At 47.0% G+C, this 24017-nt stretch overlaps 1 protein-coding gene across 3 annotated transcripts in view; it reads right to left on the bottom strand.

Moving 5' to 3' along the window:
- LOC144144891 (cationic amino acid transporter 4-like) overlaps positions 1-24017 on the bottom strand; it is a 122428-nt gene that overhangs the window by 73022 nt on the left and 25389 nt on the right. Inside the window, exon 1 of one of the 3 annotated variants that reach the window (XM_077676391.1) lies at positions 21798-22147. The exons of 1 other annotated variant lie outside the window; for it this stretch is intronic. In XM_077676391.1, coding sequence (XP_077532517.1) covers positions 21798-21827 — 30 coding nt within the window. In that variant the 5' untranslated portion in view covers positions 21828-22147. Of the gene's footprint in view, positions 1-13431; positions 13635-21797; positions 22148-24017 lie in introns of those variants that run through there. One more of the 3 variants, XM_077676390.1, reaches the window with a different exon arrangement.

Consider the following 24017-nt stretch of genomic DNA (forward strand, 5'->3'; position numbering starts at 1 on the left):
ACACACACATGGTTTGGCCCTGTCATCTCAAATCCCACCAACCACGGATTTCACATCAGTAATTCCGAGCAGCGCGAGGCCGTGATGCTCAGCTCTGTCTCCGAAGTACAAGTTGCGGTCGTCCAGCTGGCGGAAGACGCCGCCAAGGACCACGACGTCTTGGCCGTCGTTGGACGGAGCGCCCACCCGGAACCTCCCTATTGGGTGGTTACGTTCGGCGCTGATGACCAATAAAGTCAGCTGTCTGTCTGTCTGTCTGTCTGTCATTCTCTCTCTCTCTCTCTCTCTCTCTCTCTCTCTCTCTCTGCTGGTGGTTGGTGAACGCGGAGCGCTGAGAACTTTGTTTTGTTTTATTTCTTGTGTTTGGCCTCTCTTGTGACAGCACGAGGAAGAAAGGCTTATTGATTATCCTTTGTTCTTGTTCCGCTTTTATCTCGCTTTTCTGCGACGCCGTTTTCAATACATACAGCGTCTTTTCCTTTGTTTTGTATTGGTCGCGTTTGACGCCTCTCGTGACAGCGCGAGGCAAAGTATTTTTGCTTATCTTTTCTTTATTCCACCCCTATTAAAGGAGTACTGACACGAAATTTCAAAGCTGAGATAACTATGTAAAATCCTTACATTTTGTCAGGAGATGCCTCCCAGCAAGTTTCAACAGCAACCGTTCGGCGAAACATATTTTAAATCCATTTTAATGTTCGCCCGCTCGAGAAAGCCCAGAGCGGGCCGACATGACATCATCTGCAACTTGCCCCAAACTGCTGACGTCGGGGCTCCCGTGACGAAGCCGACGCGCGAGCTGTGGTTGGCGCGCGCTGCTCCGGCGTGTGTTTACGTCATGGTTTTGGGACTGAGGTCATGCTGCCCGGGCGCGTGGGGGCGGTGAAGGCATCGACTGGTCTGGGCGCGCGCGTCCTGAACGCCAGCGGTACGGCAAGAATGGTGACGTCACATGATACCTCTTGTCATGGCGGCCGCTCGGCGTTCGTTTTGTCGAAACCGAAACTGACATGGACAAACAACGCCATAAATGAATGTTTACACTGCGCTCGACCGCCTAATGTGTCATTTTATGATTAGTGGGCTGGTAGGCACGCATAGCAGCAAAAAAAAAAAGAAAAAAAACGTAACACGAAAATTTTGTGTCAGTACTTTTTTAAGCAGTGGGACACCGCACTGGCCAGGCCATTGCTGGAACACTCGGAGCACTGGTGACCAGAGCCCTGGATGCAACGCGGACTCCCGGCCGGCCATTTTCGGAGGAGAAGATTCTGTGCCACTAGCCTTCTCAGTCATCCGCTCAGAAGGCGACTAAGGAACTCTTACGTTTTCTACGGTCGACGAACTTGAACACTAGGCTATAGACTGAGAGCCTCCTAGTGTCAATCACTGTCAGTGGCTCAGTGCTGGGCACACGTGTCTGGTCCAACTTTTCCTCTTTTTTTCCTCTCTCTTTTTTGCCCATTTCCCCTTTCCCATGTGCAGGATAGCAAACTAGGCTCTAGCCAGGTTAACTTTCCTGCCTTTCTTCTACATTCTTCCTTCCATCCTTCCTTCTCGGCCTCTAAAATTGAGGCGGCTTTCCACATTCCCATATCCAGACCACATGATCAATAAATGTACGTTAATACTGCTACTTGCTCTTGGTTTGCGCATGTCTCGCCTTTCTTCGACGCAGTTTTTAACGCCCGCTTTTTGTTGTTTCCTAATAAAACCAGTAATACAGCAAAACATGAAAAAAGAACGCTGAACTTTGTTTATGCACTTGTGTTTAGTGCTGGCATCTGCGAAACTTGCGCTCAGTGCTAGTAGTGGGAAATAATTCATCTAGGAATACTTCGACATCACACTCGCTAATACGAAAGGCACACAGATGACGCTATTTGTTTTTCGCAGCACGAAAATCTTCTGCAGCACTAAAGACGCCGATCCCAATTTGGTCCTTATCACCCCCAGATCACAGGTTGCCAGCGAAAAAATTCTACGCGCTTAGTTAGTAACATATCATGAAAGTTAGCCGCAGTTACACCAGCGATGAGCTCAGCAAAGAAAATCTTTCTGCCTGACAACTTGACCTCATAAACGATAGCTACCTCGTGTGTGCAACCAAACTACCATGATAAAAAAATAATGTAAATTACTAATATCGTTGTTATTAATATTGTTCTTGACAGTTTTGTTCATGTTTTATTGTATTTAGTGTACACATTGTCTGATCGGCTTTCCCGCACGTGACTGACTGATTTATTCATTGATTAGTGTAACGGTCGATCGATTGATCAATTTATTCATTTACGTGATTACCTGTTAATTATTTTTCCACATAATTACCATTACTGAATTATTTTTGTAATTGTTCCTTGTTTTCAACTAACGTTTGTACATTCATTTATTCATTTATTTACTTATTTATATATTTATTCCTATCCATCCATCCATCCATCCATCCATCCATCCATCCATCCATTCATTCATTCATTCATTCATTCATTCATTCATTCATTCATTCATTCATTCATTCATCCATCCATCCATCCATCCATCCATCCATCCATCCATCCATCCATCCATCCATCCATCAAATCATTCATTCATTCATTCATTCATTCATTGATTCATTGCGAAAACACTTCACAAGTCAAAACCTAGCTAATTCTCGGATTTGTATGTTTGGAGATGACTAAGAAATCGGCAACTCATACAGTACTAAACTTTGCCAAAGTTACACCAAAACGCGGACCCCGCATCCGGAAAATCGGATGCAAGGCCCAGTCCCGGTGTGGCGGCAAGTGCACCGAAAAAACAAAAAAACAAACAAACAAACAAACAAAAACGTGCGTCCGACGCCCACAAGTGGACCCTTCGTGAACGTGATGCCACCAACGTCCGTTGCTCACGGTGTCCGTGACCCACGCGTGCGGCAGCGCTTTACGACGTTTTGTCTAGACGCTGGCGTCGCTGGCTGTTTGCGCGCACCACTCCGGCATTTCCCTTTCGCTCCCATTTATTTACAACACTCGATGCACCGCCCACGGGCACGCTAGCCACATGGTCGTCAAACCCGGTCTTCCCGCAACAAACAACAAACTCACGCGGCGCTTATCGCCGCTGTCGCGGGATCCTCCAGCTCAGGGTCGTAACAATGATTGCGACCGCCGGGACATTGACAACTGACGGAGCTGCCGCCGCGCGTCGTCCCACTCGAGCTGCGCTCTCAGTGGAGAATAAAAAAACGCGCGTCGAAACGAAAGCGACGCTCGTGACGCGTGCGCCACGCTCGGCTTTTGTCACCTTCGCGAAATCGCAGCTGATTAGCGCTGAGATAACGAGACCGTAATGAAGGCCTTGGTCGTCCTCATCCACCTCGCGACGCGATGGCAATGCCTGGGAGACGGCCCGTGAAGAGGCCACTGTGCTACGATAACAACAAGTTAGGCTGAGCTCAGGCTGTTGTCGCAACTGCCGTAATATCTTTTAATAATGACGTCGTTTGACGTCTCAGCCAACCGAACTGCGTAAGACGCCATTCTCATAGCGTCAGCTAGACTGGCCGAGGTTGAGCAGTTTCGCGTGGCTCCTGGAGAGCTGTGCCGTGCATGCGCGAGGAGCAGAAACGTCACACGGCGCACAGAACGTTGCTGGCTGCCCGGCGTTTCTCACGCACCCCACGCGCCCAGCGTCTTCGCCGACCTCCGTTCCGCACGTGGCGGCCCGGTCCACTTTATGATCATGCGAGGGATGGCCGGGTGGGGAACCGATGGCTCGTGCGTCGTAGCAACACCGGCGTGCGCCTGTGGAACCAGCTTAGCTCTGGGGCGATTGGTGACGCTGCACCGGAGCCGCTTGATAAATATACATGTGTCACATAATTCGTATACCGTGTGTGTGTCATTGAAGCAGCAGTAAGCATGATAATCAAGCTAATCCTAGACAACGAGGAAAGCTAACAATAACCAGCTGAACCTTAGCTTACGCTACGTATATCCTGCTATGGTGTAGCCGAGCTAAGCCAGTGCTATTTTTTTTTTACGTCCATTGCGCACGATACGGCTGTGACGTTGGTAGTGCGAACATAGCCTTAGGCTATATTCAGACTACCTAATTTGCATCAAAGACTGTAGTGCCCAAAATGGAGCTAGAGAGTGCGCCTTCCCACTCCTATCCCTTCCTCTTCTCCAGCCCTCTCTTTTACCTCCTGAACCCCATTCCCCAACTTTAGGGTAGCAAACCGGGCTCTGCACCTGGTCAACCTCGCGGCCTTTCCGTCCTTCGACAACAAAAGCTATATCGTGATCTATCGACGGAAAAAAAAAAGAAAAAAGAACGGCCTGTCACGCAGTGCGGTTGGCTCAGACACGAAATGACGACATTCTTATAAGTTATAACAACAGTTGCGGCAACAGCCTGAACCCGGCGTTACGCCCACGTAGCTGAAAGTAGGAAAATGCTGGGATGTTGCTATTGGGTCGAAGGTCCGATTCCAAGCCATGGTGAACGCGGTGTGATGTAAAAACTCGGCCGGCAGAAATTGTGTAGCGACATTTTTGCGCAATTGAACTAATCTCTGAAGTCCCCTGAATCGCCCACGTTACTCATAGATAGTGGAACGAAGCGCGCGCGATGGCGTTCCAGGTGCGGAGCGATAGGGCGGAAGCAAAGATACGTTGCGCGCGATAACTTCAATTAATCAAAGAGGGCTGTTAAATCAGCCTTATGAACTTCCGCCAACAGCACAGTCGGCGCAAACTCGGCGTTGCGACGTGTTTGGTTTCCGAAGATTTTGGTTACGTGTTCCTTTTGCCACTCTTGTGAATGCACACGTGTTAGTTTGAATAGGAGCCAAACCATTTTCTGTGATCAAACTTCGGACTTCCCTCCCAATCCCACCCCAACCTACAGGCAGTGTATGACTTGACATCCCAGCCCGGGCCCTAAGATCCAGCGAGGCCTGATAACGAAGGCCCGGACGGCCAGCCGCAGCCAGTGTATCCAAGTCTATACGATGGTACCCCACACCGGGCGGGTGCCCTAATATGGGCACCTGGTGCTCACAAATTAAAGACTAATCAATAATTTAAATGTACCCCATTTGAGCCCCGAGCGGAATTTTCAGACCAGCTTCTTTTTACCCCCTCCCCAATAGACGACAGTTACTCATAGCGCACATAATCATTCCTGAGTCAAATCAAAGAATAGGGGAGGGGGATTTCTCCACCCGCAGCCCTTACGCATGTGGCTGAGAAATTTAAAAAAGGAATATAAATCTATATGCCGCCAAAATTATAAATGCTTTGCTCTAAAAAATTGTCTGTATGAAGTTGTTTGATGGCTGACCAAGTACTTTTCCAGTCACTGAGTCACAAGTGAACTCCGGTGCGTCTCTACCTCGTCAGACCAACCGTAAAGGGCCTCCAAGAGCTTTGCGGGCGCCCCCACGCCCACACGAAAACGCAAAGTTTGTGTTTGTTGCGCCAAAGGACATCTGACGCAACACATTCATTCATTCATTCATTCATTCATTCATTCATTCATTCATTCATTCATATCAACGCGCGTAAGCATGTTATAGTTCCGTTATAATTACTCAATCTCTGCGACCCGCTTGAGGGATTGTACAAAGAATACTCGGTTTACCATTGACGCTTGGGTGGGACCCTGAATCGTAAGTCTACGAAAACTGTTCAGGCAATAGCAGGCTTCGATAAATCCGTTTAGGCGTTAAGGGGAGCTGTGCGCGTAAGGAACCAGAGATAAGCCCCTTGTCGCTGTGTTCTCTGCTTGGACTGCTTGGAACTTTTTCAACCGTACGATTGTGATTCTCGGAAACCATTAAATTTGAAGCGGCCAATGCAGGCAGGTCTGGAGGAGTTCCTGGAATAGAGAATTACTTCTCACAGAAGCGAGAGAAACGTTAATGGAGTAAGTACGGGCAAATCTTCTACGGCTGAGTGGAAGTAAATAGAGAAAGCGACAAAAAAAGTTTTTCCTGCTCAGCATGGCCGTGCAATATGCAGCCGCTCTAAATGAAGGCGAAAGTCGGTGCGACAGTAGCGAGTCCTTTTTCCTCGCAGCGGTGCGTACGTTTCCTCGAAGCGGACAGTCAGGTCTTTCAGAGAAAATTGCCAAACCCATCCCCCTTTTCACATTGTCAATTCAATTTCACCACAAAAGCCGCTAAGCGAAATACCGCCATAGACGCGACACGTCATTCGAAATAAGCGCCCCATCGACAGGACTTTGTAAGCAACATCGCAGCGGTGCCTGTTCGGAAGCACACCCACGAGCTAGCAGGCGGAGAGGGAGCCGTCTGGATACTTTCCAGCGAGGAAGAAGACGACAGGTGGAAAAGCGCACTTCGTTTTTTTATTTCTTCGCTGCCTAAGGGGAGATGTGTGCGGAAGAGCCGAAACTCCGGCGTCGACAAAAGCCAGCCGCAAACAGCGCTTCAAGACGGCGGGTGGTCGGGTCTCCTGGCGCGCTGGAGAAGAGGCTCACGCCGGGGGCGCCAGGGAAAGGGCTGAACAGTATAACTAGAGAAGTTGGAAAGGAAACGTTGATGGGTAAAGCGAGAGGTGACGAAGAGGAGAGAGACGTTACGTTGCGCGACAAAACGCAAGCCGGGCAGCCTCTCTTTGACCTTCTTTGGAGCCTTCGACGCCACTGGCATTGAAGAATCCATCACAGCCGCTCGCTAACCTGCTAACTGCTTACTCGGAACACTCTGAATACGGCGTCTTCTGTCGTGCGTGCGGAGGCTCCCAAGACAGGACTGACGAAAGCGACATCCGCTCTCTCCTTTTTTTTTTGGCGAACAATGAAACTCTCGTCATTGAAGGGAAATCCAGGCCGGTTTCGAAAGCGAGGCAGCCTACTGGCACTACTTACCGGCTGTTTAAAGCACAAAGAAAGCGAAGCGCCCTTGGAGTAGTGAGTGAAGAAAAAAAAAAAAAAAACGCGGAAGACGAAGACTGGCACCGGGAACAAATCGATGGGATCGCCAACCAGTGCAATTATGTTTTCGCCCTGGAGCTTGTTCAGTACCATGGCGTTAGAATTTCGTATTTTGGTCTTTAATCTGACCGGGCGTGCTAGAAAAAAAGAATAGTGGCAATAATATTACCACAATGTGGCTTAATGTTACTCTTCCCGTCTTTTCCTGGGAGTGGGAGGTAAGGGAGAGAGTGGGCTTATCCCAAGCAGAATTCATTCCGCTTCATCGGGCTGACCTTGAGACTTCTTTACATTACGTGTGCATCCTCAATAGAGAAAATGGCTAACTACAATATTGAACGTTTGAATAAATGAGAGCAATGTACTGCGCTACCAAGTAGAGAAAAGATGTTAATTCAACTAATTAATCCCATATCAGATAAACCCACCACTTCGATTCATGAAACGTTGCGTTTGGTCTTTGCGCGATTGCTGGTATAGGTCAGGCTCCAAACGAGCAATTATTCCTGTATCGAAAGGTTTATCTTTTAATATCTGCGCTTTCCTTTCGGAAGAGGTAGCTGATAATGGAGAACAAGAATTTCGACGTGGTAAACCGAAATTGAAGCGAACAAGAAACGGAAGTTTTAATCAGGTTCATTTCAGAACACCGTGCTAGCATGTTTGCGAGTGTATGTCACTGTATATAATCTCTGTTGCCACATTTCAAGTCGACACCCTCCGGTGAACCCCGACCCGATTCCCTACTTCCTCCTATGCGTATGCTGGGGCATCAAGAACCTATTTCAAAAGCAGATCAAGGGGCACGTTGTCATAACTTGGGCACGAAATAGACCAAACCGAATTTCCGAGATTGCGTGGGCGCGTTGAGTGCGTAGATCACATAATATATGAACTGTGTGCCATATGGCCAGACACGTACTGTAAGCCTACGGTTGCAAGAGCCTTATCTACTTTATCTATAACGGCGCCATAGGCGCCGTTTTCTCTCGTGAACGAGTCATTAAACCTCTGGCCCCACCACCAGGCAAACACGCGGAAACTGCCCCAAGAAAAAAAGGATACGGGAACCATTAACCGAGTTTCCCCCATGTATTCCTTCTAAATAAAATCTCAAGCTTTACGCTCATAAATATTAACCTGTTAATTTGGCAGGGCTCACTTGTGAAGTTAGAATTTCCAGTTATTTTTCCTCCTCCTGCTATAACATCTGACTCGAAGTAAATTTAGGGAAGCTTCTTCGAAGTGTGTCTCAATGCGACGCCAAGACGCGATGAACAAGTCACATGCCTGCTTTCTTAATTAATATCCTCTCCTCCCCAATGCGAGACCTTCTCGCTGTTCTTCTTCGTTAGTCACGCCATGCGCTTGCCGTGCGCTTCGTTCATTCCTCGTTCCAGCCCCTCTCATCAGCGTCGTCAGCTGCAATAACTGCCGGAAGATTGGAGATTCCGCCGGGGATTGAGTGGAGCACGTGTATCCGAGTTGTGCGCCGTTCATCATCCTCGGTTCAAAACAGCCGCCGCTGTTTCGACCTTGAGACTAACATAAACAAACGGGACTTGAGCAACACGGCGCAATAGCCTAATTGACTCGAGACTCGGGGGCGGCGATGAGCGTGGATGGCTCGACATTCCTTCGCAGCTTAGGATCACGGCCAACCGACTCTGCGAGTCACAGTTGCTCGACGCGGGCAATTCAATCATTGACGTAACAAGTTGCTTGACACAAGCTATGAGCGATCCCTACTTCAACAGATGAGATCGAGGGAAAGGAACCTTATCGAGGTCTAAGTGCCTCTTCCAGAACCGCTTGCTGCTTCGTCGGAGGAACTGTTGGCACGCTAAAGTCGGATAGTCCGTAAAAAGCTCCAAGTAGGCATGCCGAGGAGGCAGATTCCCCAAGCTCAGCTGCTGAATATACAAATGTTGGGAAGTTCAAGTAGTCAGGACACGACTAAGAGAGCGATGTTGTAGTTATGTCCAAGTTTAGGTCCGAATGGTGATAGCCCAAACAGAGGGATTAGGCTCTCCTCAATTGGGTACACAGCGCTCTCTTGCGTCGATTTGGACTCGATTCCAGTTGGCTACTATTGTAAGCCGTGGCCCTCCGCGGTGGCTCAGTGGCTGAGGCATTGTTCTGCTGAGCACGAGGACGCGGGTTCGATTCCCGGCCGCGGCGGCCGTTTTCTGATAGAGGCGAAAAGCAAAAACGCCCATGTGTACGAGATTTCGGCGCACGTTAGAGATACCCCGGTGGTCAAAATTAATCCGCACTACGGCGCGCCTCATTGCCTGCGTTGCGTCGGCGCGTTAAACACCGGAATCAATCAATCAATAAGCCGTGGCGTAACCCAAACGGGGCGTTCGAAAGGCTGCAAGCGTCGTTCTTCATAGTTCGTTCTGCCTGCAGCCTACGGGCTTCGTATTTGCTTTCTGTGTTCTGGAATCTTGGAATATCCGAATTACACGAAGTGGGCGCTTGAAAATGTCTGAAGCTTTAGAAACATTTTCTCTGTCTCTTAAGAAGGACGTTTGTGGCAGCGAATACATCGAATTGTAAAGTGTATGTTCAGACTCTATGTGCGCTAACAAAAACTGAATAATACTCGGTAAACAAAGGCGGAATAGATGGGTTCCGGATAATTAACGTCTTTCGAAAAATGCATAAAATCAAGCAACACCTTTCACATTTATCGGTGATTTTGTAAGAAGCTTGGTCCTTTGACTTATAGCACTGCAAACGCAGGGACAAACAGAACAGTAAACAAAACCGTTATTCTTAGTTTTTACTTTTGCCCCAGCCAGATTTTCCGCGCCGCATGTTTTAAAAATCAGAAGGCGCTAACCAGCTTAGCCTTTTTTTTTCCCCAATACATCTCCGTCTTGCCATGTTCATTATTCAAGAATTTAAGGGACACACGCCAGCCGACTTCACCGCTTCAGCAGCATTCATGCGCACAGAGATTGCGAAATGGTAGCACCCACAGCTTGGAGGGAGAGAGAGAGAGAGAGAGAGAGAGAGAGAGAGAGAGAGAGAGAGAGAGAGAGAGAGAGAGAGAGAGAGAGAGAGAGAGAGAGAGAGAGAGAGAGAGAGAGAGAGAGAGAGAGAGAGAGAGAGAGAGAGAGAGAGAGAGAGAGAGAAGGCTCTTTATTAGAAGAGAAAGCCGAGTTGTTTGCCGGACTTTCGACACCGACATGCTACTCGGCGGGGGAAGGGGGAGGGGGAAAGAAAAGGCCCCATAGATTACAGAGCAGAAGAAAGAGAAGAAATAAAAGAAGACGGAAAAATAACAGGAAAATGACACTCAGTTTGTGAGTAGTGGGATTACAAAGTCTGTCCTCTAAACTCTAAATCACTGCAGTGACGCCAATCTCGTCCAGATAGTCGAACAACGCTTCCAGTACTTTGCGTTGAGCTGGTGGAGATGGAACAAAGTAGTACTTAAGCCCGTATAGTACCTGTATAGAGCTTATAGTACTTAAGCCTGTTTTTCCAGAGCTAATATTGTATAATTTCTTGTTCTAGTGTTTGCATATTCCATTAGCGTGTTAGACTGACCCGAGCCTCGACTGCTTAAATATTTTTAATAATATTTTTCGCACTTATTAACAGGAAGTCCTCTCGACGGTTTTACTTTGGGACCTCTTTCTGTACTAATAATTATGTGGGGTGTGTATGTACCGAAGATATTTAACAAAATCCTTGAATCCTTGAAAGTGCTCCGAGTATACCTGCCATTTGCTCGCCCGCAATTTCTGGTTACTTTGCAGTGTGTCCGGGCTAGAAGACAGGAAACTCATTAGACAAAATGAAACTTCCGCCTATATCCCGCAGATAAGCCGCTGAGCAGGCCCGCGTCTTCCAGCGTAGCAGCTGAATGTCTCGCTTCTTATCAGTCGCATGCTCACGCTCGCCGGTGGGGCACCGAGACCTCTGAGGCGATGTGTCTTATCTAGACCCCACCACTGTGTAATTCTGTCAGATGGCATTGAAACAACCGCAGTGCAGTGATTAGGCTGCGTTAAACCGCTGATTTGCTGCGTGAACATGGCGGACGTCTCGCGAGGCGGCAGAGATAAAAGATACGATAAGAAAAAGCGTGTCGTCTTAAACCGCGTGTTCTTCTGTGAACTGAGCTGCTGTCACCGTAGCGTCTGAAGGGAAGATAGGGTGCGACTTGAGTGAAGGCGCGAAGGAAGATAACGGCTATGACATCTCGGCGCAGTCAATGAAAGGCGGAGGTCTTGCCACGGAGACTCCGCCGGGCAGCATATAGAGCGTTACGAGCAAACGCTACCTCAGGCTGATTGCTGAGCAAAAAACTGCCATACGAACACTGCAAAAAACAATGAACTTTTTAAAAGGTACCCGAACACATTACGGGCTATCTGCGCTGGTGGTTCCGAACAAATTTATTTCACTTAAACTTATAAGCGAGAGATTTTAGGTGTCGTGTGTTTCATTTTTTCCTTTTCTCACACGACTATTAGCTTGCAATATTATAATGTAAAAACAAAGTATCTATGGGACGGAGGTGGTGAAGCGGACGCGCTGTCTTGTATTTCTTATTTATCCCCGTTGTTTTCAATATATTACGATATTCCGCGAAGTATCTTGTTCGGTCATGCACCAATCCCAGCGTGGTCGTTCACTCCGCAAATATAGGAAGTGTGGGTTATGATTTTTACAAACCGGGAGTGTTTGTGAACAAATCATTTCGTCAGTTAGGTATTTATTACTTCACTCAGTCGTGGCGAAATACCGTCGGCGCCGGGTAGTTTGAAACCAATTATGATTATTTAGTAACACCTTCACAGGTTCGATTTAACATTTAATCGCAGTGATCTAGCTAGAGGCAAAATAAGTCTACGAGCTTCCATTCTAGAGAAGTGGTGGGAATTGAATACCCTATGCGTGTAAGGGTCAGCTCCAGATAAAGCCTTTCAAACCACGCCAAATTTTTAGCCTCAATCAGAATAGTTAGTTCCGCTTGCTTTAAACATCTGCAAAAATTGCGAAAACAAAACGTAAAAGTCCTCGCCCATTGGCAGCTCAGGCAAATCCACATTTTTTTGTTCATAAAGTACACATGTTGATTGTGAAAAAAAAAAAAGAAACATCGACGCTTCTTGACATTCAGGAATAACCAAAAAGTAAACAGGGCACTCACTGCAATGTCCACTGACGTTAAGGCTATTCATTGCAGTGGTCCGACTGCTAAGTAAAGGCGACGTACTCATGCAAATGAATAGTGTTAAAGACAGTTCTGTGCGTATGGCTGCTAACAGCTTTAACCGGTCATAAAGGTAGCTGAAGTGAATTTTGTTTCGTCAAAAGACGAGAGCGCTGAAACGCTCATCTCAGCGTGCCCGGCATCCAACAGAAGGATGATAATGAATTAGTTTGTTGAATAAGGCGAGGCAACAAACCCGGGATAGTGGCGGGTGGGGGGTGGTGAAGGGCCCTGTCGAGTTTCCCTACAGGAAGGAACAGGTAGCAATATCAACAGCCTCGCATGTCATCGGATGTCTTAAGTTACGCAATCTCAGCCATGAAATCAAACAAGGCGCATGTTTAGAGCGCTACTATTGTGCCTTATTTACCCCCCCCCCCCCCCGTTTATCTTCGCCCCGACGCGAAAGGCATTTTTGAATTCAGAAATGTAGACTGGCGTAGTGCTTCTTTCAGGTGATTAAAGAAATATTTGGAAAGTATTTTCTACGTCCTCCTCAAATGTTCAAATGAAGTTCACATCGCTACCATCAGGCTCTCAACTGCCAGGGAGAGCGAACTGCCCTTTCCTGCACTAGCCTGCCCCTTTCCCCATGCGATAGTAATACGTTTGAACGACTGTAGAAGGAACCGCGACGAATTGAGCGCTCGAAAAACAAATACACACAGTAGTACAATGCCTTATTCAAATTTGAAAATAGCTAGCTTATGAGACGATTTCGCCTTCAAGATCATAAATGAACCAACCTCAAACGTAAACTCCAATGTAAGTGTGCATCCTATTAGAAGGTATTGTTCTCTTCAATCTACTGAGATATACATTAGCTCAGGTATTTGAGAATAGCCCTGTAAGGTAGCGTGTTTCTGCTTTTACCCTTGGTAAGGAATTAGGCTACGTTCAGACTACAGTGGCTAGAATAGTTCAGACTACCGACGTAACAGCCATATCGTGCGCTATGGACGTAATAAAAACGGATTTTCCCGTTGGCTGAGACGTCAGATGACGTCATTATTTAAATATATTACAGCAGTTACGACAACAATCTAAACCCGGCCTAAGGCGCTGTGATGCAGAATGAATCCCCCAAAATTTTTAAGCCCTAGAGGAGCGCACAGCTGATAGCACTGCAGGCAATTTCTCAGTAATATTCCAAAACCATTCCTGTAAACACGAGGGTTACAGAAACGAGAAAACGTAAATGATAAGAGGGGCAGTAGACGTCTTTAGGCGTTATGGCGACTCACATGGCGACGTGGTCTGCGGCTCTCGTCCCCATTGGCGATCGTCGTTCCCTTGAGAAGGGCCCGAGTGACCTCGGTATCGGCTGCGCGCGGCCGTAGCGCGTTCTTCTCTGCAGCACTCATGGCGTCGTAGGATGGCGGTGCTTTCGAGACTGGCGTCGGTGCTACGGGGAGAAGCCAGCAGCACTCCAATGGGACTCCGGCTGATTAGTGGTCGCCCTTATATACGGCAGTTTGGCACAGCCCGAGGCCATTAAACGATCAACGTCGCAGATAACGCTCACGATTGCCATGCGAGCGGACCGCCGCGAGAAGGGCTACAGCGAAAAAGAGACACTTGCCGAGCTCAGGTCTTTTTCTCTCCACGAGCGAATCCCGTGCGACTCGGAGTCGATGTTGCACGTACACGGGATTTTCATTCATTTCGTACAACTCCCAATAGGTTTGTCTCTCATTCAATCGGGAGCATGGATAGGTGGTTTAACACTTTTGCGGATATATGAGGCTCTATACGGGACTGAAACAGCCAGGTGCCACGCCGCCTTGCTGCTGCAAAAGAGTGTCCTGATGGGTTTGAGCCGCACGAATGGATCTAAACCGGAAACGCGAGCTATGCGAACTAAATTACAGCTGCTTGCCATTAAGAAAAAAAAAGCAGACGTCAGTTTAAATTCATTGCCTTTTTTTGTCACATATTTCCGGTACTGTGGTTTATATTTCCGCAGACGCTGACGCTAGAAAAAACACGTACAGATTTTCAGTAACGTGCTGCGGTAAGTCAAGAGAAGGGGCAGGTGACCCGCCACCTTCGACGAATAAACTATAAAGCTTTTTGGTTAAACTGTGTGCTCGCTTTGCTTTGTAATAATGTTGTGTTGTATGAGTGGCTCTTGAGTTGACCCACAGAGTGAGCCCATGTGCTGCCTTCAAGAGCCGCACCTTGCGTCACGGTCAGGAATTCTTCCGGATACCATTGTGTTGCCCTACATGGTGCCGAGGTGAATTGTTGCGAATCCTAGGGAAGTTGTGAATCCCAGGGAATCCTAGGGAAGTTGTTGCAAGCTCTGGAAAGCAGAAGGCTGCTGCGAATGGGGATCAGGCTCCTAATAGTTGAAGAGAGTCAACCAGGCGATATTTATCGCATACTGCAGGCGGTACACAGTAAAATATGCGTGTGAGATAACAGATACTAAAATCGTTGCAAACGTTTCCGGAAGGGCGTGAAAACAAAATATCTTTCGCGGCAGGGCCAGGAAAATGTTTCTCTCTGCGGTGAGGAAATTCCCTTACCATTTTGTGACAACAAAGCAGCGTGTACGTGGATTCTAAATAGGACAAACCGCTATGACTACATGTAAGGAACTACACACGTTTTTGTATGCTGTGATTCCGCTGTTCTAGGGTCCTCGTCCGTGCACTCGGACCATTGGGCGGGATGCGTTAGGGCAGAAAAGGTGGCAGCTCCTGCAACATCCAGGTGACTAACTGTTTCGGACCCCCATGAAAAGTTTTTAAGGAACCACGATTCAGAGACCAAATGTTTACAGGAGCAACCACCGTCCTCTTCACCTCCGACAGCCTGCGCCGCCTTTCCAAACAGTTGGACGCGTCTGCGTGAGTTCTGTGCCTTCATGGAAAAACAGGGAACCTTGATTTCTCTATTTAGTCACTGCGTGCCTGCTGATTTACTTTGTTTGCCCGAATAAGGCACGCAAACGGCTGTCGTTTACTAACGCTTCGTACGTCAACCAGGAGCAGACATTGCACCTCCCCCGGTTATCCGTAGCAGCAGTGTACATAAATATCCAGACAGCCCGCATTGCCAGGTCTGCGGCGGCTATTCTGATAATGAACATGCGTACTGGCGATGCGTACGAGCCATCCTCTTTACCACATATCTTTACCCCAATTATTTCCCCCGGATATTCCATATTAAGTGCAGAGCACTTAAGGGGGCTTGCCTTGTCGTCGTAGTTTGCTCGCTGGACCCAAGTAGAGCCACACGGCGTTCCGTCGTATCGGCTGTCGTCGGTGCGTAACCCAGAAGCTTCGAAAGCCAAGCGGTTTATATAGTCATAAGCGTTCGAAACTCGTGAACCGCTGGCGCTTCTCATACATCTCCCCGTTGTTAAGCGCACAGAAAACTGTAGGTACATTTGAGGCAAAAGGTACGTAATCAACCGCCAGGGCCCGCGTTAATTTAGTTAGGAACGCTCGTTGAGTTGGTTTTTAGGATAGCAACAGGAAGAAAAGTGGCAGTGCTACGCCGGCACATGCGGGAGGAAAAGCAAGTACAAAGAGAACAGAACTCCCGCTGGCGCTATTTAAGGCATGGGGCGCGCGAGCACTGCGGAAGCGGGAAATTTGAATTGCATTGGGTGGTAGAAGCGAGCGGATAACAGCGCTACAGCCCATTATGGCGAATCACTGCTCTGCTCTTCCGGCAGCTTTCACATTGAGTGGAACGGCTTCAATTTTCTGTAACTAGGCTGGGCTGTTCCCCACTAGAGAAATCTGCCACGGTGGCCTGTATTGGCGGCCCAGATAGAATCATTTGTGGCCCCTCCCCTCCGCCTAATCCGCCACCTTTGGATGATCACCGGCCACCCCGCTGCTTTGCAGACTGGCAATAATGTTCCGGATCAAAGGAAAATTAAAGTAATGATATTAAACTTCTCTCCCTCACTCAGTCCATCATTGGCGTAACCCGTGACCCCTACTGAACTGTTCCATGTTCCGGAGACCATTAGGAATATTTCTCATGCGAGTACCCGAGCAGCGTACCCCTGTATGTGGTCTTGACAGGTTACACATAACCTTTGATGCAGCCGAAACCACCCCAACCGTGGAGGCATACGCAGGGAGGGAGTTGATACTAAGACTGGGTACATGGATGGCATTTACAAAAACAGTACAACTAGGATAATTCATAATATAGTGAGACGGCAAGATGCTTCAGAAGCAATACGCAGCCAGCATAAGAGGAATGATGGGGACAATTTAGGGAAATGAGTAAAATGGAATGTTTGAGCAATTTCAAATTAGCTGATGGTATCGTGTTGCTCAACTAGCTAGGGTAGTAGGATAGGACTTTAGAAAATGGTTTGGAATCCACAAACGGAAAGCTGAATCGTAGAGAAGCGACTTATGCAGCTTTCCCCTCTTCATCCACTTAAACGTCCTTTCCACCTCTTTCTTAGTTACTAATTGGACGTCGAGGAACAAGTTGGTAGGTTTATTACTGACCCCTAGAGTCACGTTGCTAGCATATAATGTTTCAAGTGCAAACTGATTTTCGCAATCTGAAATCTTTCATAATAATAATAATAATAATAATAATAATAATAATAATCATTATCATCATCGTCGTCGTAGTCATCAGGTTTTTTTGTTTTTTTTTTGGCCACGTTCCTATTGCACAGCTGTCCTAGGAAGCCAGGGGCTAACATCGCCAGCGACCCTGCAACACCTTTTTCAACTTTTTTAAAATCCTAAATACTTTCAGAACGTTGTCAACAAACATATCCAGGGACGGTATTCTCGTGTTTTGTCCCTTTTGTGTCCGTTTGAAGAGTGTCCGTTTTGAGCGAGTCCTGATTGGCCAAAAGCGAACAACCGGATGTGACGTCACGCATGCGCGGTGGAGCTAGTTCACGGCTTTTCGTAGCAGGCGATTTGAATTGGAAAAAGATGAAGGTCAATCATGAATTTTCGGGTTATCGCCTTGCTGTTGGCTGGCCGGTGGAACAGGTGGTCGAGGAGTAATGTAGACGCATTCGAAATGCCTACAGAAGCATTTCCGCCTCTCGAAGATCACTTTGCTTCGAGCTCTGGGACGAACTTGGCCGGCTGCAGCACGGGCTCAGTGTCGAGGACCAAGTGATATGCGCCCTTTGTTTCTTCGTTACCGGAGGCTTTCACTCAGCAATCGCTAGTGAGGAAACGATATCGCTGTCGCAGCTCCCTCCGCGAGAAGTATCCACGCCGTCGCGATCACGCAGGGAAATAAACGGTCGTCTGCGAGCTCGATAGTTGTCGAGCAGACGACCACGATTACACAAGCACCCGGCATAAAATGTACAACCGTTTATTGATACTTCACCATTACACATACTAGTTTAGCGTTCGTAGGCTTCACACGCAAAATGACATCGTCAAGAAATGAAAATCCTCACCACTTACACATTTTTTACTTGTAGAGCACAACAGAAATGTCAACGGCGTAACGAACCATTCGAGGTTCTTGGAAAAGATCACGTCAGCATGCCGGAAGTGCGTTGATGCCGAAATACGTAACGGGAGGGTTATTTTGATGCACGGTCATTGTCACCGGCCTTAAAGCGGGGACCAAGCGCAGAAAAAAAAAATGTTTACTGTCACAGGAAACAGCTGGCTGCAACTGCCGCCTTTGGACGTTCGTCCCCTTGCGGTTAAAACCTTCAACGCCGTTACAAAAAAATCTCATCGCGGTTAGATTTTCAAAACCAGTTCAAATAATTACATAAAAAATAGTTTTACATGGTTTCAGCTTTTTAAAATGCGTTTGCAGAAACAGTTACGTTATTATCAAAGGCCCCTCTGCTTAACCGGAAGTACGTCCCGATGTAAGGGACGCAGAACGGACGTTTTCGAGACGGGCAATTACGAGAATACCACCCCAGTATTTAGAATAGGGCGTGACAAAGTACCTCAACCAAAAAAATGCTGCTCTATGCCAATGTACAGTTCTATAGGGACCTGTACAGTAGCCGGGACATCCAGGATAATGCAGAACGAGAAAGTAGTTCAGAGGAGATAGATATCCCACCATTAACGACCGAAGAAGTAAGGAAGGCTTTGAAAGAAATGAAAGGGGGCAAAGCGCCTGGTGAGGATCAGATAACAGCAGACCTCGTGAAGGATGGCGGAGAAATTGTACTTGAAAAACTGGCAAACCTGTATACGCAATGCCTAATGACCGCAAGTGTACCAGAATCTTGGAAGAACGCGAACATCATCCTAATCCATAAGAAAGGCGACATGAAGCACTTGAAAAATTACAGGCCGATCAGCTTACTGTCAGTCGTCTACAAGGTACTTACCAAAGTAATCGCTAACAGAATTTCGGCAACCTTAGATTTCAGTCAACCTAAAGAACAAGAAGGGTTCCGTAAAGGTTATTCAACAATGGACCATATTCACACGATCAATCAAATGATACAGAAGTGCGCTGAGTATACTGAACCCCTATATATAGCCTTCGTAGATTATGAGAAAGCATTTGACTCGGTCGAAACCCTAGCAGTCATTCAGGCATTACGGAACCAGGGGGCAGAGGAGCATTATGTAAGAATACTAGAGGATATCTACAATGGGTCCACAGCTACCATCATCCTCCATAAGGAGAGCAGTAAAATACCTATAAGGAAATGTGTCAGACAAGGAGACACAATCTCTCCAATGTTATTCACAGCATGTTTACAAGAAGTATTCAGAACGTTGGACTGGGAACAGGTGGGAGTAAGGGTTAATGGAGAACACCTCAATAACCTCAGATTTGCTGATGACGTTGCCTTGCTAAGTAACTCGGGGGACGAATTGCAAAGCATGCTTTCCGCACTGGACGAACAGAGTAGAACCGTGGGCCTGAAAATTAATATGTAGAAAACTAAAATAATGATCAATAATCTCGGCACAGCACAGCGGTTTGAGATATGTGGTGAGGCAGTGGAAGTGGTAAGCGAATATATCTACTTAGGCCAAGTTATGACCCCAGATCCCAACCATGAGGCAGAGATAATTAGAAGGATAAGAACGGGGTGGGGTGCATATGGCAGAAATTCTCAGATAATGAATAGCAGCCTACCATTGTCGCTGTAGAAGAAAGTGTATGACAGCTGCATCTTACCGGTACTCACCTACGGGGCAGAAACCTGGAGGCTCACTAAGAGGGTTCAACTTAAATTGAGAACGACTCAGCGTGCCATGGAGCGGAAAATGATAGGTGTAACATTAAGGGACAAGAAGAGAGCGGAGTGGGTCAGGAAACAAACACGTGTTAAGGACATATTAGTAGGGATTAAGAAAAATAAATGGACATGGGCAGGGCATGTAATGCGAAGGCAAGATAACCGCTGGTCATTAAGGGTAACAGAGTAGATCCCTAGAGAAGGCAAGCGTTGCAGGGGGCGGCAGAAAGTTAGATGGGCAGATGAGATCAAGAAGTTTGCGGGGATAAATTATCACAGTTGGCACAGGACCGAGGTAATTGGAGAATAATGGGAGAGGCCTTTGCCCTGCAGTGGGTGTACATAGGCTGATGATGATGCCAATCAGATAACCTGAAAACAAGCTCAAAAGATTTTTCTTTCTTTCTCGAATCTTGGTGTTCCTTAAGCGCTAGAATTACGTCATTACAGCAATGTGATGGTACTGGCAGTTTCCTTTCTGTTTCAGCAATAAACGCATTTGATAGCCACTTTAGAAAGAACTGCAAAGCATCGCATAAACGGAAGGAAGATAGTTCTGCTGCGACGAGCAAATCACGCAGTGCCGCTTGCTCTGTGCTGGCGACAACCGTAGCTTTGGCCATGCTTCGGAACACGAAGGAAAGAGTGAAAGCGTTCATCGGAAGTGTTGCAGAGTTCTCTCCACCCCCCCCCCCCCTTCCCCCTTCGAACCGTGCAATGAAACGCATTCAGTTTGAGCGTCAAAGCAAAACAAGAGGCTTCTTCGCCGTCGCATCGCTCGCACTTGCTGATAAGACGCCGCAAAAACCGGTTCGAACCGGAGCTACTGTAGCGCGGAAGCAGTGCTCATCAGCGGGATGAGCGATAAGACTGCACGCAGCCACAAAACGCGATTAGCGCTTTCACAGCGAGACAATTTGACGGAATGCAAATGGTATCTGACGTGCTCGTCTCAAAGGTCGAAAGCGTCTTCCTTCGCGAGGTTGTTCAACCTGACACAAGCGGTGCCCTCATTGTGTGTGCCTTTTCGTTCAGCTGGGCCATCAAAAAAAAAAAAAAAAAACCGAAGCTGCACCTGGGCAACGAGGCAAGTAGTGCAGATTCAGCTTCGTCATCACTTAACCTTTTTTTTTGTTTTATGCAATGCTGTGCAGCGAGGGGGGGGGGGGGGTGGATTTACCATTGATTGATACGCATAGATAAAATAAATTAGTATCAATCCCATGACAGTCTTACAACACTATGAAAACTTAGGCGCCTCAAAACGTTTATTACGAGTGTAATAAAGGTTTAACGTTTACGAGTATAAAACGTGTAATGCGCATGCACTGCCCGTCTTGCGAAAGAGCGGTCTGCCTTCATTTGTACCCAACCGACCAAACCCCTACAGCTGACTGGCAAGACAGAATCATCGCTTATTATTCCCCCGTCTATACTAAATCCCAGCCATTGCAAGGCACAGTAATCAGTGCAAAAACTTCTTGTAGGAATGAACTCGTATTAGCCTCATCGCACCATACTTTTATCAAACGAGACAACCGATCACTCAGCTTCACGCGATTAAAGTATCTAATGTGTCTTCTCCCCTGGCTAAACCCGGAAAATTCCTTCCGTTTTGTATTCCTTTGTCATAATGTTCTTCCTCTAGCTGATCGTGCCGAAAAGTTATTGCTGCTTTCTATTTAGCTTTAATTTAAAGTACGACCGCTAAGCACCTTTTCCCGTTTTACCAGTAGTATTTAGCCGTGAAACCACAGAGCTGGTAAGAACAGCCACTTATTAAGAACGCCAACGCATTGATATTTGTGATATAGGATCCGGGGACTGTTAACACTAACTGAAGCAGCCACCACATATGCCGTTGTACAAGAGCGTCTAAAGGTTATGTGTCTGATTTCAGAGCATTTTCGGACGCCTGCTTGACGAGGTCAGCGAAGGAAAAAAGGACATAAACAAATACTGACCGTCAGCTGGTTGGCGTTATTGTCTTAGTTAACTTCAAGCTCAAATTAAGCTATTTTCAGTTCGTTTTGGCTGTTTTTCGACACTGGCTCATGACACAAAATCACCCCTTTATCTTTATGATTAGCCATAAGCAAATCAGTCTACAAGCATTAATGTATCACGTCCACTTTTCTTCATAGTTCCAGTGTAACTACTGAAGTCGGCTGAAGCAGCGCATCCCACGAGATTTTGCTTCCATGTTCACCTTGGGCTTCCACAAATTATAGGCGTAACGTTTTGGAGCCAACGTGAAAACGCGATGTTATTGGTAAGAAAAGCTCACTTAAACACCTTTTTTCTTTACTCGAACAAGAAACCACCGATTTTTTAGGGGCCCTGTAGGGCATTAACGCGTTTGAATATTTTCTTACACCCCAGATGACATATAATGTAAGCCCCAATGAAACATAAGCTCACCGATTGGTCGGCCACATGTCGCATTTTCATAAGCAGTCACTCGCTAAGATGAAACCAAGGTCCGGAGCAGGGCAAGACAACCGGTCGAGTAGCAGGAGAGCCAGAACAAGGCACTGGTTTAACTGCTCGGCAGCCGCTAGCCTCAAGGCTTAAACTTCCGCACAAATTAAGTTCTTTTGGCACAGGCTTGCTGGAGACTTCGCGCTGCTGTTGAACCGTCGCCACCAGAGGCGACAACTGCTAGGAGAAACAAGGCATATGAACGTCGATGGGAACCAAGCGATCGAGTACGGGCGACGGAACGAACTCGCCTGTGCACTCCTACTGTTCTAAAAGTGCGCATGCGCGTCTCATGGCAGTGCTCAAAGGTGGCTGGTGGCTGCATAACGGTGTGTTTCTTTTCCTTCCACAGAATCAGGCTACGCATCGGCCCGAACTATGTCTTCTTCATTTCGGTACGGTCGCACTGGAAAAACATTTTTTTTTTATAAATGAATGGCTCTACTGTGCCAGAAGTACAGATACTGACAGTCTCAGGACAGCAAGAGTAACGAAAATCGCGTGGTTCTACTCGCTCTCTGCACAACTCTGTAATATGAACAGTATGTTAGCCAGGGTGTCAAACCGAAAAAAAAAATACTGGTTCGGGTATGGTTCGAGTTCAGGTGAAATAATTTCGTTCCGATCCAGTTTCCGTTCGACCAAATTACACACCGAACCTGTTCGCGAACCTGTTTAGAGGATAAATTATAACGTTATAAATTATCAAGGGAAGAATAGGCAATGAACGAAATTATAACTAAGTGCGAGAAAAAACAAACATTTTAATTCAAAAGGACCATGACCTAAAATACATTTTTTTTATTCAATATATGGCTCTGTCCAAAGAGCAGGGATTTCAATCTCTGCAAACTTCAAACACGTAGGCTAGAGAAACGGAAATAAGGGGAATTCGTTGTCATTCACCAGGCACTTTCTTGTCCAGCCCTTATGACGCCACAGCGACGTATTTCCTCCTGACACCCGAGACATGACGTAGTAAAAACAGTTAATGTTCTAAAAATAATTGAATTTATCAGAGTACAGAGATAATTCTGATGTCGCTCTTTATTTTCTATGAAATTTCGTTGAAAAGCTATCAGATGTGCAATATATTGCACACTGGGACTAAGTTATCGAAAAGCAACCATACAACGTTATGTCAGAGTCCTTTGAAGGACTCTGGTTATGTCATAGACTGCGTGCGTGTGTATGTGTCTGTGTGTGCGGGCGTGTGCGTGTGTGCATGCGCGTGTGCGCGTTAAGCGTGTACGTGGGCGCATGCGTTTGCGTGGGTGTGCGTGCGCGTGCGTGTGTGTGAGTGTGTGTGCGTGTGTGCGTGCGTGTGTGTTCTCGTGCGTGCGAGTGCGTGTGTTTGTGCGTGCATGTATGTGCGTGCACGTGTGTGCTGTGTGTGTGTGTGCGTGTGTGCGTGCGTGCGTGTGTGCGTGTGTGTGCGCGCGTGCGTGCGTGCGTGTGTGTGTGTGTGTGTGTGTGTGTGTGTGTGTGCGTGCGTGCGCGCGCGCGCCACGCTGTTTTCGATGAAGATAAAGCAGTCAATCGGCTATGGAAAGTCCATCCTCTTCTTGACATCATTACATACAACAAATAATCAGTGCTGCTTGTTTTCATTTGCTGCAATCCTCTCAAGAATTTCAGGGAAAAGGCATAGGCGGCATCTAAAGAGATTTTTTGTTTTTTATTTGCAATAAATATACACCTAATTTTAATACAGATAACGAACAAATCAAAGTAATGGGTTCTGCTAAATGCAGCCCCAAAGAGTCAACATTGTCTTGACGTGCAAATTGTTGCGTATCGAATTTACGAGTGAAGTAAAGACGAAAACAGAAAAGTGAAGGCAGAAATAGCGGTGGTGAATGAGAGCTTAGTTTTTGATGAGGTCGCAAAAGGATATACGAGAGCATCACAGCCTTTTTAAATACATGAAAACGGTTTGCCTTGGCGGCGTTGATAGAAAACCTCCTCACTGAAAGACGCCATTTTCGTTTGTTAGCATGAGCTCCACCTCGCACCTACAGTTACATGAAACACCAATGCATGGCACCACCTGCCACTTGCAGAGACAGTTTCGGTTTCGCTTTCCGCCCATTTTGTTTACGGAGCGCTAAAATATGATTGCGCAATACGTTGCACGCAGAGTCTTTGGAGAATTTATGC

This window comes from Haemaphysalis longicornis, unplaced genomic scaffold (genome assembly GCF_048455015.1).
Source record: "Haemaphysalis longicornis isolate Haplotype H1 unplaced genomic scaffold, Haemaphysalis longicornis Haplotype H1 scaffold_7, whole genome shotgun sequence".
NCBI classification, from domain to species: domain Eukaryota; kingdom Metazoa; phylum Arthropoda; class Arachnida; order Ixodida; family Ixodidae; genus Haemaphysalis; species Haemaphysalis longicornis.